Source organism: Typopeltis vanoorti, chromosome 21, assembly GCF_054136105.1.
Source record: "Typopeltis vanoorti isolate ZY-2024b chromosome 21, IOZ_Tvanoo_1.0, whole genome shotgun sequence".
Taxonomy (NCBI): Eukaryota; Metazoa; Arthropoda; class Arachnida; order Uropygi; family Thelyphonidae; genus Typopeltis; species Typopeltis vanoorti.
The window spans coordinates 25,833,189-25,849,849 of NC_143569.1; the positions used below are offsets into that span (position 1 = coordinate 25,833,189).

The following is a 16,661-nucleotide window of genomic DNA, read 5'->3' on the forward strand; positions in this document are numbered from 1 at the left end:
ATGAAATTTATTTTCCTTAAAAAGGTGTAGCACTAAGAAAACTGTGTGTTTTCTTATACTTGGATAAAGGATTAAAGTAGAAAATATTTTCTTAGCAAGTAAGTATAATATATTTTGTAATCAAAAGAAAACTTTTTATAATTATATCTCAATCAAAATATTTTAGTAATAAGATTACACTCCTTTTTGCTAATTAATTCGTCATTAATTGGTGTCATCATGGCCCTTTATGCAGATGACAATGCTAGATCACGTCACCCACATCTCGTAACCAAAAAAACTTCAAGATAACCTTCTAAAACTAGAACAATGATTTGCCGACTGGAGATTACAAGTTAACTCTCAGAAGAGTGTGGCTTTGCTCTTCACTAGAAGATTGGCATCTCCCATTGGGGACATCTTGCTGTTTAATACCAAAACTCCTTGGCAAATAGAAGCTAATATCTCGGAATACTTCTAGACAAAAGAGTAAGCTCCAGCAACCATGTTAAGAACACATGTGCAAAGGTATATATGGCCATCGCCCAACTCTACCCCTTGATTAATAGACACAGCAAATTAAACACGAGACAAACTGCTACTCTACCAGATGGTGATTCGTTCTATAATATATTCTATAATTAAATATGCTCCTCTAGCTTGGAGCGACATCTCCAATACTAATATTCTTAAATTGAAACGAGTGCAAAACAAATGTTTATGAATGATACTAAATGATCCATGACTTTTCAGAAACGTTCAGATGCATCGGGACACAAATATCCTATATCTCCTGTTTCTTATATTCTCTAGCGGGAAAGTTCTTGAAGATGACTACACACCTTAATGAATTGATACAACAAGCTGCAAACTATAATGAAAAAGACCTCTACAAACATAAGACCTAAAGCCATTTTAATATCAAATGAAGATACGTAACCCTCGTGCCCTCACAGGGCGAGCTAAAAGCTCATAAATGTTTTCCCTTCGTTGTATCTTAGGTATCAGACAACGAGAAGTATAAAAAGCATCTTGCTTCATCCTATGAAACAGTAATGTTCTTCGTGGGTCTGGTTCCGAACTTGGCTTTATAGAATTATGCACATTCAATTGATGAGAAGGGTCTTTGTATATAAGTAGCCTAATCGTTAAGATATTTACATTTTGATAAAGGATTAAAGAATATAATTTTTCGTAAATATAATTTTACCGATTTCAAAGAAAGATCAACTGGGATTTTTCACATCCAAATTTCATCCTTTTATGTGCAGCCAGTTTTGCACTTATAAAAACCAGTTGCTTGCATTCCGTATTTTTAGATTTTAGTTTCGCGATTGAAGTAAGCAGATGCATGCATTGAGACACCGGTTGAATACAAAAGACAAACAATACAATGCATTTTACAAAAGAAAGTGTAACAATAAGAGTTTGACTTTGTTAATGATATTAAGTTAAATATACAGTAACTGCTGTATAAAATTAAGTTTTTATGGCAATTGTTAGAAATGTTAAAATTGCCCTAATTTAAATAAAAACCGCAAGTAAATAGCCAAGAAAAGTTATTCAAATTGAGTATTTATATTATTCTGAAATTTGCATTATAATCTGAATAACAAAAGTCTAAAAGGATTTAAGTCTAGGTTAAATATATTCAAGGAAGAATAAAAAAATCTATTGTAAAACACCGTTTAAAAAATCGGTGGATAAACGAAAAATTCATTATATTTTTTCCTCCTGTCATCGTAGCTGACTTCCTTCACAAGGAAAGCTATCTTTCAACAATTATGAAATAGACATAAAAACCAGAAGAATGCTGCACTTTGAAACATCTTTGTTACTCAGTTCGCGAGCATTGCATGATGCATTCTTCTGTTCCATTATCATGCAAATGCGGGAATCTGTTGTTATGGAAACAAACATGGAACTCCAGAGAATGGAGTTACTTTCTAAATAATGCTACCTAGTCAGGAGCGGGCGTGTCAGTAAGATGTTAGACATATCGACCTTTTAAGGTCGCGAGTATACTAAGACGGAAGACTGTAATAAAACGTACTCCGCATTTCTTTTTCGTTCTATGCCTTCCTGTTTGTGAAACTCAATTATTCTATCGTAATTACCTGTACGTTGGAGCTGGGTGGCCTTGAGCAACACACGGTAGACTCACATTGTCTCCTTCTGCTACCCGAACGACCGACTGGCTGAACGTTATTCTCGGCAAAGTCGATGTATGGGGCTCTATAAAAAAAAAAAAAAAAGAAGAAGAAAGATTCCGGCGTAATTATAATGGATGTTTATTTTACTGCAATATATATCACCTTACAAACAAATAAAAGATAAATAATGAATATAAATATATACACAAAGATCGACTAGTTCTTAATATTTTTATTTTATTTGGCGTCTTCAACTTATGGTTATATTTTTGCTTCCGGAATCTTGTATCTTCGCTAACTAATCACTAACTAGCAGTGTCTTGGGCCGCCTTTGGCTGAGATAATCGCGATCATTAGTCTTCAAGGTAACTCTACTAGACCATAGAAGATGTCCTGGGGTATTCTGAATCAACAAGATAGATAATCGATACAAAATTAATAACGGAAAACTCACGTACAAAGATTATTTAATAGTATAATTTTCGCCTGTGTGTATGTCACAGGCATGTTCAGTACATTTTAAGCTCAAATTAAACAATAACTGACAATTCCAAAAAGTGCCACCTAAGTAGCTGGTGTAAGATAACTAAAAAGGTCAATAAATTTCCTAACAAAAAAAAAATGTATACAATAAAAAGTTAGGAAAGATTAGCTGATTTATAAAGTACTATCTCCCATAAATAGACGTAAGCTGTCGGATCTGTTTAAGTTAGGAGAATGAAGTAAAGTTTCACATATTTCTTTATAAAGGCGTCCCATAAGGAACCAACTTTTGTGAAGGACTCTTGTCTTTCTCCAATAAACTCTGTGTCTAGTGGTGATGGCATGTTCTGCATGTCCAGACTGTTCAGGTTTAAGGTATTCAATATAAGATTGGTGTTCTTCTAGCTGAATAGAGGCAGATCTTCCTGTTTGTCCGAAATAAGATAATCCACAAGAGCAAGGAATCTGGTAGACACCTGGATGATTAAGATGTGGAAGCTTGCCCTTGTCCAAGAGAAGTGAGAAAGGTGGAAATTTTTCTGAACGGTCGAAAGGCAACAAAAATATTCAGTGGTTTTAAAACGTTTGCTATACGTTCACTAATGCCTTGTACATAAGGGATAGGAATGCGCGTTATTTCTTCTGTATTTGAAGAGGAAGACATACTAAAAGTACTCAAAGCTCTTTTAATGAAGCAACTCTTATAACCATTAGATAGAAAGGAAGAAGTTATATATTGCAGTTCTTTCTGTAAAAGATCGTCTGAAGAACAAAAGGATTGGGCCCGATGAACCAGTGTTTTAATAGTTCCTGCCTTTTGACTGGGATGGTGATGATATTCCGCATGGATATAATGGCCTGTATGCGTCTTCTTTACCATACCTGCAATATATAACTTCTTCCTTTCTATCTAATAGTTATAAGAATTGTTTCATTAAAAGAGCTTTGAGTAATTTTAGTATGTCTCCCTCTTCAAATACAGAAGAAATAACGCGCATTCCTATCCCTTATGTACAAGGCATTAGTGAACGTATAGCAAACGTTTTAAAACCACTGAATATTTTTGTTGCCTTTCGACCGTTTAGAAAAATCTCCACCTTTCTCACTTCTCCTAAGGACAAGCTTCCACATCTTAATTATCCAGGTGTCTACCAGATTCCTTGCTCTTGTGGATTATCTTATTTCGGAAAAACGGGAAGATCTGCCTCTATTCGGCTAGAAGAACACCAATCTTATATTGAATACCTTAAACCTGAAAGTGATGGCATGTTCTGCAAGGCCAGACATAGAGTTCATTGGAGAAAGACAAGAGTCCTTCACAAAAGTCGGTTCCTCATGGAACGCCTTTACAAAGAAACATGTGAAACTTTACTTCATTCTCCTAACTTAAACAGATCCGACGGCTTACGTCTATTTAGGGGAGATAGTACTTTATAAATCAGCTAATCTTTCCTAACTTTTTATTGTATACATTTTTTTTGTTAGGAAATTTATTGACCTTTTTAGTTATCTTACACCAGCTACTTAGGTGGCGCTTTTTGGAATTGTCAGTTATTGTTTAATTTGAGCTTAAAATGTATTGAAGATGCCTGTGCCACACAGGCGAAAATTATACTATTAAGTAATCTTTGTACGTGAGTTTTCCGTTATTAATTTTGTATCGATATGTCTACTCACGGTATACCTCTTTTAAAACTTATAAGATAGACAATGTTCCATAGGTAAGCGATTGATCAAGGCACTAGGGACCACCGGCGATTGTTCTGCCCTGCATGATCGCACACATATGTTCGATGGGATTCGAAACAGGAGTATTAGGCGATTGAGGATACGCATGGACTGCTCGAATATCTCTTCGAAACCATGTTTGTACGATGCGAAACTTTTAAAAGGGAATGTTTTCTTGAAGAGTCCGAATTCATGAGGCCATTTTGTCACGTGTAGGACAATATATTATACGAGGTAAAACTTTGCGGTCAAGTTATGTTCAGTGAGATGGTACAGTGATGTCCACGAGAAGAATTCAATCCCCCATACCAGAATACCGTCATCACTAGTCTGTTTCGGACCAACTATGCAGTCTGATTGCTCACAATGCTTTGACTTATGGTTGTATTTATATGTGTAAATATTTTCAAGTGATACGAAGTTAGGACTGCATATCAGATAACATAATAATGGTCATATGGTATTTATTTGGACTTGAATGTTATATTTAATCATTGTGACCAGCATAATGGTAGAATTATCTCTCTTTTTTTTCAGAATATTATTATCGAAAATTTCTTATTGTAGCAATTGAACATTTTTTTCATAGGCGGCTGCACAAAATGCATTTATCGTTTCGGCATATCTTAAAATGTTTTCGTATAAAATCTTGTTGATTAGTATACAGAAGCTATCTCCTATATAATTTGCTTACTGTGATCCAGAGTTCATTTATATTGTAAATACTACAGTTAAGGTTTGCATGGAGATGAAGTACTCGTACAAGGTATTGTATGTATTAACCGGAGTGGCATTTGTGGTTTTATTGGAGTAAGTGCTTTGTATACAGAAGGACGGATGTCGGATTGTGAAATACTTAGATTCGGTGGGGTGGATCTATGATGGTTTGAATATTTTAAACTTCGTTTTATCCATATTACATATCGGTGTTTTTAGTAAGCCAGCTAGTGATTAGATTAATGTGGTGGTGCCTGTTATAGCAGGCAGTCCATCATTGTGCCATACTGTAAAACCCTGCTTGTTAATGGAAGCTGGTTAATGTCATGCATGTATGTTTAACAGAGCACGGGAGAAAACAACTCTCTGTGGAACTCCTCGGATTACATGTAGCTCGCCTCAGTGGATTGATCTGATACGTATGACATGCGTCTGGTTTGCTAGGTAATTTTTACATCATCCCTATTAAAGCTTTCTCTATGCCTATGCGTTAAATTTCCAACTAATGTTTGGTGTATGAGGATGCCAAATGCTTCTGATGAGTCAATCAAAACTACTACTGCTTTTTTTAACTTAATGCTGCTATGGTAATGTCGGTAATCTTACAGGGTTGATGATTATATATATATATATATATATATATATTAAAGATACCAAGCAATTTTATAAGCTAGGTTTTAATCCTTTTTCCCAAGTGAAGCAAACAGACAAGTAAGTCAGGTTTGCGCCTGAACGTAGTTCAAGTCTCAGGCAACTCGTGGTAAAGGTGGAGCAAGATCCGATCACTTCCCTTAGTATTTCCCCTAATGCAAAGCACATCCCCTTGCGGAGATGTATTATGCTATGCATTTTATTTAATAAGGTCTAAGAACCTTGTAGCAACTTGATTAGGTAAAATCTATGAGCTCTGCATCACTTCAACCTTGCCATTTATGGGTCTGGCGAGACCACAAATGGCAAGTTTGACCACTGACGAGACTACAATAAAGGTCGAAACCGATCTGGGTAGCGGCCCTTGCCTTTAATGCATAGCATCATACATCTCCGCAAGGATATGTGCTTTGCATTAGGGAGAAATACTAAGGAAAGTGATCGGAGCTTGCTCCATCTTTACCACGAGTTGCCTCAGACTTGAACTACGTTCAGGCGCAAACTTGACTTAGTTGTCTGTTTGTTTCACTTGGAAAAAGAATTAAAACCTAGCTTATATATATATTATATATATTATTATTTTTTTTAATTTAATTTAATTTAATTTTTTTTTATTTGAAAGCATACTTTCTGAACGATGTAATATTCTCTGTGTGTAAAGTGCAGTGTGTTCCGTAATTTGCTCAATCGCTGAAAATATAAGGGTGATAGCAATAACAAAAATTACGAAAAATATCATTGATTGGAAGAATTCTATGCTAGTTGTTTGCACCCATCTTTGATTTGCCAATTGAAAGAGATTTTTAGTTGCATAGGCATTGCAAACACTTACTTTGAAAGTTTACTCTGGTTAAGCGAAGGTGGCTTCTCTACCAATCGCATAAGTAGTAGGATGAAGCCATCTTTCCGAGTATACACGAATGTGATCGAACACTTGATTACTTCCGAACCTTGTCTGATTTTGACACTTTGCAGTGGAAAAAAGTGAAGCGCAAAGAGAGACTAAAACCAATAAACATGAATTACATAATATGAGTAAGAGAGAAATAAATATCTAAATGTTTAATAAGAAAATGTAATGTCTTAAATATTTATTTATATTCTGCATCACCTGAGTACAGTTTAAACGATTATAGATATTCATTCATTTTCCTATTTCGTAAGAACCATTAGCACGAGTAAGCGAGACCCTTCTTTTAATTTGAACCACTTTACGTGGGTAATTCTGACCTCCTACATGTAGATACGATTCACGAGAAATTTGATTTGGTAGGATCACTCAAAAATGTTGTCGTCAATTCAGTTTTCCCCTATTTCAGATTTTGGTGACATTTACACTTCGACCACGTGTTTCTACACGGCAGTAGGACGGCTTCCTTGTATTTACACGAGCTAAAAATATAATTCTAATACTTTATGTTTAAATTATTCTTTTTTAATCTTTCATAAAATCTTGTTTTAAATAAATCATAACCAACGAAATGTATTGCCTTTAATGAATTTATTGATAATGTCTTGAAATGGACATTTGTTTACAAAGCTTTTCTTTTGCATTCTCTGTAAAGATGAAATTTCTCACACATCCCAGTACTAATATGTATATGGTCTATTAATAATTGATGTCAGTTTCAACTTTTTTTTTTTTTTTTTTTTTTTTACAGCTTGACTGTGACGTATAACGTTGCCTCTTTATAAGCTTTTACTCTAACTTTTTTTTCATCTCTTATAATGACGCTGGATATGTTCATTAAAGTAGCTAAGATTAAAATCTCTAATTTTAAATCAAATAAAAATACTGTAACATTTTTTCAAATATTTCATTTGAAAAAATTATGTGTTTTTTATTTTTATGTTGCATGAGGAAAAGGATGATTTTAATTTTTGTTTAGGCTTATTAAGGAAGATAATGGCCTCCCGTCATCTTCCTTGATCAATTTTCTCCACATAATACTTTACTGTAGTACTTCATCACGAGTACTTTCTTCTTATGTCGTAGTCCCAAATTGATGCATTCGTTTTTCTTTCATATTTTAAGCATGATTAATGTTTCAAACTGAATTCAAACTCATTAAAAAGGAGTTTGAATTCTCGATTCTGCAACATGCTATAGCTAACACTAGCATCATTACTTGCAATGGTATCCAAATAAGAAATGCTTAACAAGCAGACTGAGCAAGAGAATGCGACGTCCCATTAACTCAGCCTAACCATTACGAACCTTCATGTGTCAAGGTTAAAGTGTTGGCTGATTAATTCCATGGGCTCATCGCACGAATTTAGTCAAGGTAACCAACCACCAAAGGAGCTTCTGAAGTTCAGTCTTTGGAAATGAAAGCGCTTTGGCGGGAATGGCCTACGTTCGAACCCTGTTCAAAGGAGGAGGAACATTTATAATTTTTTCCACCGAAATTTTTCGTATCTCACTCGGGCTTTTCTTCCACAAAACAGACAGTTAACCGTCTCAATTTACAAATTCACTGACCTCACATTCAAACATCCTATCTTCAGGGTCAAAGTATTACACCTCCCACACGTAAGTCGAGATTAAGAGGATAATTTTTTTTTTGTTTAGGGATTTGTAAAATAAATATTAATGCTTAAGTTATCTTTAATATGGAAATGAAAGAACTACTTTTATTTAAAAAATAAAAATAAGATAAACAGAGGACCTTGTATATGTATAAGAAAGATAGGCGTTTTACATTTTCTAACTTGCTAATTAAAAGGTTTGCTTGGTTATACGCAAATTAGCTTTCCTTTGTTTTCCGCTTACGATTCCTGATATTAATCCAGTATATCTTATATTGAACTATTGATCCCAACTCCTCTCTCCCCGTAATGTTTCTGGTATGTCCCCCCCCCCCCGGAGTATAAAGTGGAGGATTTGAGAATAATTTTATTTTGATTTCAAGGATATTTTACCAAAAATTGATTGCACAGATTTTATTTAAAAAAATTCTCCTTGACAGATGCAATTCCCAGAAAATCCTTCCGGTTGCAGAAGAGTTACTAAATATCCCAGCAGCTATGGTGTGAGATAACTTGATCTTTTTCATTATAACAATGGTGGTAAAGACGTGATTTAATTACTAACGTTATCAATTTCTTCTTGTGCAGGTGCAAAGAATGTTACCGACCACAGATAACAAAACAAAATTGTAGAAACATTCTTCAGTTTAGAAGAGAATAAATATAAAAAAGTAAGTTTTAGCCTTAAAGAAAGATATCCCCCCCCCCCCCGTTTTATTTCTTTTTATTCAAATGACCGGAAGTGATTGGCGGATTATCCAACCCTTAGTCCATTCATAGTACTAATTACGATACGTTTACTGGGTAACATTCAGACATACAAATGCTCATGTTTTTGTAGATATCTGTAAAACAGTTTTGTTGTTACAATTTGAGATATCTTGGCTCATATTTCTGGGGTTTCGCCACACACAACTGCTGGCAAGATATTATCTTCAGCCATTGCCTGTCGCCTTTTAGAATGATTCAGGAGCTGAAGGTGAAGAAAACATTTATTGGGACAATAATTTAACTATAGTGTAGTTCATTGATTGTCCTTGACAAGTAAACTGCGTCGTTATAAATAAAACGGCGATATGAGAACGAAAGGGCAACAGTTCGTCTATTTACGTAATGATGATATCGTTTGCAGTCTTTTCGTTTGTCAAAAATTGCGTATGAGAAATTTATGCGATCTGCAGGTCTAAATTTTTATAACATAATACAGAGAAATACTTCACACGACAGGTCGTATTTTTTTTATTGAAAAATCTCGAGATCAATTGCACCTAGACGAAAGAACCGAAGGAAGGAAGATTGCGAAAAATTCTATTTAAGACTTTTCCCTAATAGAAAATGAAAGATAGTTACAGATATCAAGAATACAAGCTGTGCTGTACACTTTCGAGAGAGACAGAGAGAGAGAGAGTTTACATTTGCCAGAATTTACACTAATCACGCAAACAGCATGATGCCCACGCTACATTATGAGAACACCGTCATATGCTCCGCCACTACCAAATTACATTCCGTAGCGCACACACAATTCACCTTACGCAAATAGACGAACTTTTGCTCCAAGTGTGCATTCCATCTGTTAGGACTGTTAAGAGGGGAATCTTTGGGTATCTCTTCATTACTTTTCCTTAATTAACTTCCTTGGTGTGTGTGTGTGTGTGTGAGAGAGAGAGAGAGAGAGAGAGAGAGAGAGAGAGAGACTTTTAAGAATTCTTGAACACAATGAAAACTGCACTTTTTGAAGAAGTAAAGCTTAATATTTTCTCTAAAGTTGATTAATTTCTTTTGTGGAAATGCACTTTTGCTGATCAGTATCGAAGCGATGTAGATTTTTTTACATAATTTGATTGAGTTTAGTTTCATAAATATTTCAAGTAAATTAACACTAATAATTATGGGTGCGGGCACTAAAGTCCCCCCCCCCCCCAGTTTAGCTGGGGGTTTTAATCCCACAAGCAGGAAAACCGGCCCCGTGAACACACACACACAAGGACTACAGTCATGAATACTTCCATTAGGGATGCAGCAGAGTAGTGGAGTGCCGGTTGCATTATTTCGCCGTGACTCCTCATTAGGAGGAGACCCAACCAGTCTGGAACAGACGGAAGGGAAGAGATAGAATTATGACAGTAGTATCATATTCCTACAATATTTAGTAAAAATTGAAATAGGACTCGATCACATAAGAAATCAATTAAAGATGATTTTTTATGTGACTTCTACCCAGAAAAGTTGCTTGATTGTAGTACATTAGTACCGTGGAATGGCGCAACATCAGATCTGAAAATCCTGCTCTAAATATATATGAAACTTTCGTGAACCACTTCAAACCTCCAATGAGCAAGGAATGGAAATTGGAGACATTAAGTGGCTTGGAGACATTCACAAACATCCCATGCACACAATGAGATTCGAAACTATAGTTGGTTAATTGAAAAGCAGAAACCCTAGGACTTGGCCAATGGAGGCCGGCATCGATATCAATACTGAATATAAAAGATGTGGTTTTTAGGACACGAAAAGTTGTTAGTTATCGAATACAAATGTCACTTAAAATTAAATTACGCACTTGGAATTTTTGTAAAAATAAAAGAAAGAACAGAAATGCGGATCTCGAGAACAGGATACACGAACCTTATGGAGACATGTTTATCTTCCAGTTAGATAATTACAGCGATAATAAGAAAAACATCGTTATTCTTTACAGCATATTTTCATCTTATAAATATTTAAAACAAACATCACAGCCAAAATCAGTTTTGACATAAATAATATAACGACAGTAGCGTTCAAAATATTTTGCAAAAGAAATACTGAAGACGTTTTCTATTCGTAAATTAGAAAACAATGGCTGTCAATTATGAATTTCTGTGCGCGAAGAAAGTTGCATTTTAAATTAAGTCAGAAAAATATAAGGCCTTTATCATAATACCCAGAAGAATAAGAAATAAAACAACACAATGCTTATTTAGTGATTCCGGGAAAAGGATTTTAACTAAGCTATTATTTGTTGCGTTAATTCGCATTACTTTAATCGATTTAGGCACCAATGAAAAAATGCTTTTAATATTTAAAAATTTCATTACATAGCAAATCTGTTTATATCAGTTATCTATAAAAAGAGGTAACTAATTCGAATAAAATTAATAAATTGGAAATAGGAAACTACAAATGGAAAATATTTTTACAAATCTGAATCTTTTGCTATGAAATAGTGGAAAATCTGAACACATTGAAATGGAATTATAACGAAATTCATCGAGAGAGAGAGAACAAAATAAAGAATGTAATCATTGGAAAAAGAATAGGCAGCTTTAAAGAATCGTTTAGCATGAAATGACTGTGCGCTGATTATTTCTTATATCTTTTTAGTAATTTTTTTATTTTTTAGTACACCTTTTTATTCTATTCGTTTGTATTTTTGTTTATTATTATTTTTATTTATATAATCTGGAAACCCTGTTCTAGATAACAAACACTGACCTTTTATGAATTCATTTCTGAACCCTAATACGCGAGACGGAAGTTTCATACTGAAGAACAATCACAAACATCCATGTTTGTTTCTCTACTTGGCCATTGACCGTAACGGTTAAGAAAAGAAAGCAATTCCTTGTATACATTGTAGAGACTAATAAATCAAATTTCACATAATTTTTAGCTATAATGTTTAATTAGAAATATCACATAAATTTGTAGTATATGTCATCACACTTTCAGCATTATTTCCTTTTCCTGAAAGTTGTCTCATATAGAATTAAAGAAGAAGAAATGTAAAGTAACTAAAGCCAACTGAAATGAAAATATTTCTTATTATTACCAAATGAATCATACAATGTGTACGCTGTCGCTTGTTATCATTATTATACACCTTTTATTCTTCAAGATGCGAACGAAATAACACGATAATGTGCTGTAATAAGTTATATTGCGGGTATGAATCGAATACCCTTGGAGGGTAATGGATGGCAATGCTGTAGCCAATGAAGTTCTAACTGAGGCTCGGCTATTGCTGTTACCTTCCTGCCATGATCAGAGCTTTAATTGCTCAATAACACCTTATCCGTACACTATCCTCTACAGATAACGGGGAAGATGAAAAGCATTCTTGCTTCACCCCTTTAAGCCAGTCCTTATAAGGACAAGTTATATTGCTTTCTATATTTATATCGTCGTACATTCTGGAGAATATAAATAAAACAAATGTTAACTTTCAAGTCTTTTTTATTTTCTATCCTATTCTTAACAAGGGTTAAGATATTTCATTATTTCGTTATTATTATTTCTTTCTCCTTTCGTTATTGCAGTTCTGTTCTCCGTTTATAACAATATCATTTGTCATATTTGTTGACTAAAGTAGATATGACATACAGTTTGGTGGAAACAATCGATTGATTCAACCTTGTTTCAACTAAGATAAAAAGCCAAACGGCTATTTTTTCTGGGGAAGTTAATTAAATTAAGAGGATAAAAATCCCTTATTATTTTACAGCCAGTATGCGAAACTCTGAGATCGAAAACTACGATCTAAGAGTTTCATGCCGAAGAACTATCGGCGAATCCAAGCGTAAGTGAACACCTGGTAGTGCAACTCGAAGCAAAGGTGGAGCAAGATCCCTCTCTATCCTTGATATTTTCTCATAATGTAAAGCACGGCTCCTAGGAGATGTAATACTGCTTTACATTATGAGGAGAGATCAAGGATAGTGAGGGACCTTGCTCCACCTTTACTGTGAGTTGCACTACCAGATGTTCACTTACGCTTGGATTCGCCGATAGTTCTTCGGCATGAAACTCTTAGATCGTAGTTTTCGATCTCAGAGTTTCGCATACTGGCTCTAAAATAATAAGGGATTTTTATCCCCTTAATTTATTCAACCTTGTTTCATTATTACGTCATCTGTAAAGAAATAGTCTAGTTGTAACTCAATTTCCCAGTATTCTGTATCTGAATTAAAATTACGTCAAAATATGCCGATTTTTCATATATCCCGATTAAAAAAAAACTTATCAACGTTATAAGAATGTCGTGGTACTAGAAATTGTAAACATTCAGGATTGCCGTAAATTTTAAGAGTATTGAAATTAAATTATATGAAACAACGAATAAATATACGACCATTTAGAACCTGCATGTCAAACTCGTTTATCTCCAAGGGCCAAATTAAGAATTATAAAGCTGCGGGCAGCAACAGAAAAAAAAATTCGAAAAAAAAGAGGAAACAGATTTTTTAATATTAACATTAGATTACATAAGTACAAAATACGATCATGTTAAAAAATACATACAAAACATCAAGTTATGTATAATTTTATTTAAATATGTAATCATTTTTTCAAGAAACTTGACAAAGATTTTCATCAACGAAGTCTTCAAAATTCGGTTGAATTTGTTGAGCTGTAGTTATTTCCAATATTGATTGCACATGCTGGTCTCTTGATATTGATCTTTCCTCAGTTTTATTATTCTTTAAAGTTGAAAATAGTTGTTCGCATAAATAGGTGCTACTCAACATAGATAAAATACGCATAATTCCACATAACACATCGGGGTATCGATGGACTGATAAATAATTATAGAACTTTGGAATTCCAACATCCATATACTTTTGTTTCATACGGAATCACACTGAATTTTGATTAATTCCAACTGTAAATTTTAATCAACAGTTTCAACTCAATCGACAGAGGAGAAGTAAATAGGTGAAACTGATTTTCATATTTCTTAAAATCTAAAAATCTTATTTCGAATTCATTTTCTAATAACTTAATTTGATTCGCATATTCTAAAAAATTTCAATTTTCGTGATTTTCGTAATAATGATTGACAACATTCAAAATGGGATAAATTTTCTTTTCGAATTTGTTTTTGCCAAAGTAATGATTTCTGTTTGAAAATGTTAATATTGTTAGATAACATGGTAACTACTTGATGTTTACCTTGTAGCGCAATATTAAGTTGACTAAGGTGACTTGTAATGTCAACTGAAAAAGCCAGGTCCTTTATCCATTGATTATTTTTGAATATTTCACATTCATAATTTTTCGATTTAAAAAAATTGTAATTTCGTCCAGCAATTCGAAGAATCGCTTTAAAACTTCATGACTGCAAAGCCATCTAATATCTGCGTAATAAGGGACATCACTATATTCACTTTCTATATCTTCTAGAAAGTTACTAAATTGGCGATGATTAAGCCCACGTGCACGAATATAATTTACAATTTTACTGACATTTTTAGGACGTGTCCAATGTCTAAAACTTTGGAGCCTAGTGTTTGCTGATGAATAATGCAATGAAAATGTGGAAAATTATTATTACCTCGTTCTCTGCATTTTTCTTTTAAATTTGTAACAACTCCTTGAGCAACATCAGTCATGCCAGGAGCACCATCAGTTGCAAGACAAACTAGCTTTTTTAACGGTAAATTTATTCATTCAAAACTTCCATAAGGGCGTCAAAAATATCAACTCCAGTGGTTGTATCGTGCATGGGAATAATTTCTAGAAGTTCTTCACTTACTTTTAAGTTCATATCACATCCAAGAATAACAACATCCAGCTGAGCGACAACCCGAACATCTGTACTTTCGTCAATTGAAAGGGAATAGGTCTGAAATGTTAGAATTATTGATTTTACTTGATTCCTTAAGTTCCAGGCTATATCATCATTTCTGCTAGCAGTGGTATTTCGAGATAAGCTTATATTTTTAAATTTCTTTAGTTGATCAGGACACAACACTTCAACTGCTTTAATAATACATGCACGAATAAATTCCCCTTCAGTGAATGGTTTCGACTTGCTTGCAGTTAAATGTGATAACAAATAACTGGTTTTTACCCGAGCTCTATTATCTTCAATAGGTTTGGTAAATACACTTTGTTGATTTTGAAGTGTCCACTTTAATTCTGACAATTTATCTTCACGATGTTTCGCAACATATTTGTCATAGTTTTCTTTATGATTTGTATCGTAATGCCTTTTAATATTATATTCTTTGCAAACTGCAATAGGATTTCTACATATCAGGCATAATTTTTTCCCTTGAATACCAAAATATTGTAACTCCCATTTTTCTTGAAAACTACGATGTTCCTCTTCAATTAATCGTTTTTTACTCATACTACTTGAAGATTTATACGTTATTTTTATAAATTCTTTATTAATTGTAAATAAAACACTACACTTTTTTACGACTTGAAAATTGCTAACGGCTAGCCTCCGATTGCTGTGGTCTGCGGATATAGCCGCGTAGACTTGCTCGTTAAAAATCGATAGTTGGCGTATAGAATAATCTTAAGTGGAAATGTTAATTTTTAAATATGTTTATTTAAATCGGTGTTGTCAAAAGCTAAATAACCATATTGGTTACGAAGTTTGGCGGGCCGCATGTGCCCCTCGTGTTTGACATGCCTGTTTTAGAACTATATCCACACCGAAATTTTAGTATAATAGTTTTAACTTCAGTACATTATTTGAGTGTCGCTGCGAATTGATTTATTATATCATTACACTTATATATGAGCAGTAGCATTAACCTAAGCCTAAAGTACGATTTCGTAAATTTTACTTTCGAATTTTGTATAAAATAATTCAGTTATTTTATTTTTTAAAAATAATTTTGTTTACTTTCAGTATCTGCATTTTCATTCATCAGAAAATATCATGCAAGGAGGAAAAGTAATGAAAATCTGACTTGATCATATGAGTTTAGACTACTCAAAACGACGATATAAAAATAAAGTAAAAACGAAAATAAATAATAATGAATACGAGATAATAATAAATAATTTCATTTGTATACATCGTAGTTGGAATTCGCGTGCACTAGAGAAACCTAGCGATTTGAAAACATTCATTTTGCTTTTAAATTATTCTCTGAATAATTAAATCATCCAACAAAAACCGAAATTTGTTTACTCGAAAATAAAATCAGAACGTCTGTCGATCTTATCAAAGATGTAATAAACTAACGTTCCCTATTGAAAAGAAAGCATCATTATTGATTAGTATAAGCGTATAACTAACGATTGGTACACTATAATTTGGATTCACATCATTACGTGTTCGTAGAGCTATTTCAAAATCCCATGTGATTAATATTTTGTACTTTTGGCCACTACAAACAAGCAACAATGAAAAACAACTTTGGAAAAATCTGTACCATTCACATCGTTCATTGTTTAACATAGAAAAATAATTCACTGCGCGCGGAAAACGATGTAAAATCGTGCACGCCACTTGTGACATTACACAACTGGTTCGTCTCCCAGAATCACTATTGCAGTTCTTTTGCTTGATTGCTTTCGGTCTCTGCGCGTCTCTTATTATCATACGCAATGGAAGTTTTAAAGGAACAGGTGCGCAGCATTTAGACCACCATTATTTATTTGTTATTATCGACTGTTTGCCAATTTCTGAGG

The 16,661-nt window shown here is 33.7% G+C and overlaps 1 protein-coding gene across 1 annotated transcript in view; it reads right to left on the reverse strand.

Annotated features, from left to right (window-relative positions):
• LOC150094683 (cell adhesion molecule Dscam1-like) overlaps window positions 1–16,661 on the reverse strand; it is a 216,207-nt gene that overhangs the window by 159,080 nt on the left and 40,466 nt on the right. The window contains exon 4 of the mRNA XM_090411621.1: window positions 2,097–2,214. Within this exon, the coding sequence (XP_090267747.1) occupies window positions 2,097–2,214 (118 nt within the window). The remainder of the gene's footprint in view (window positions 1–2,096; window positions 2,215–16,661) is intronic.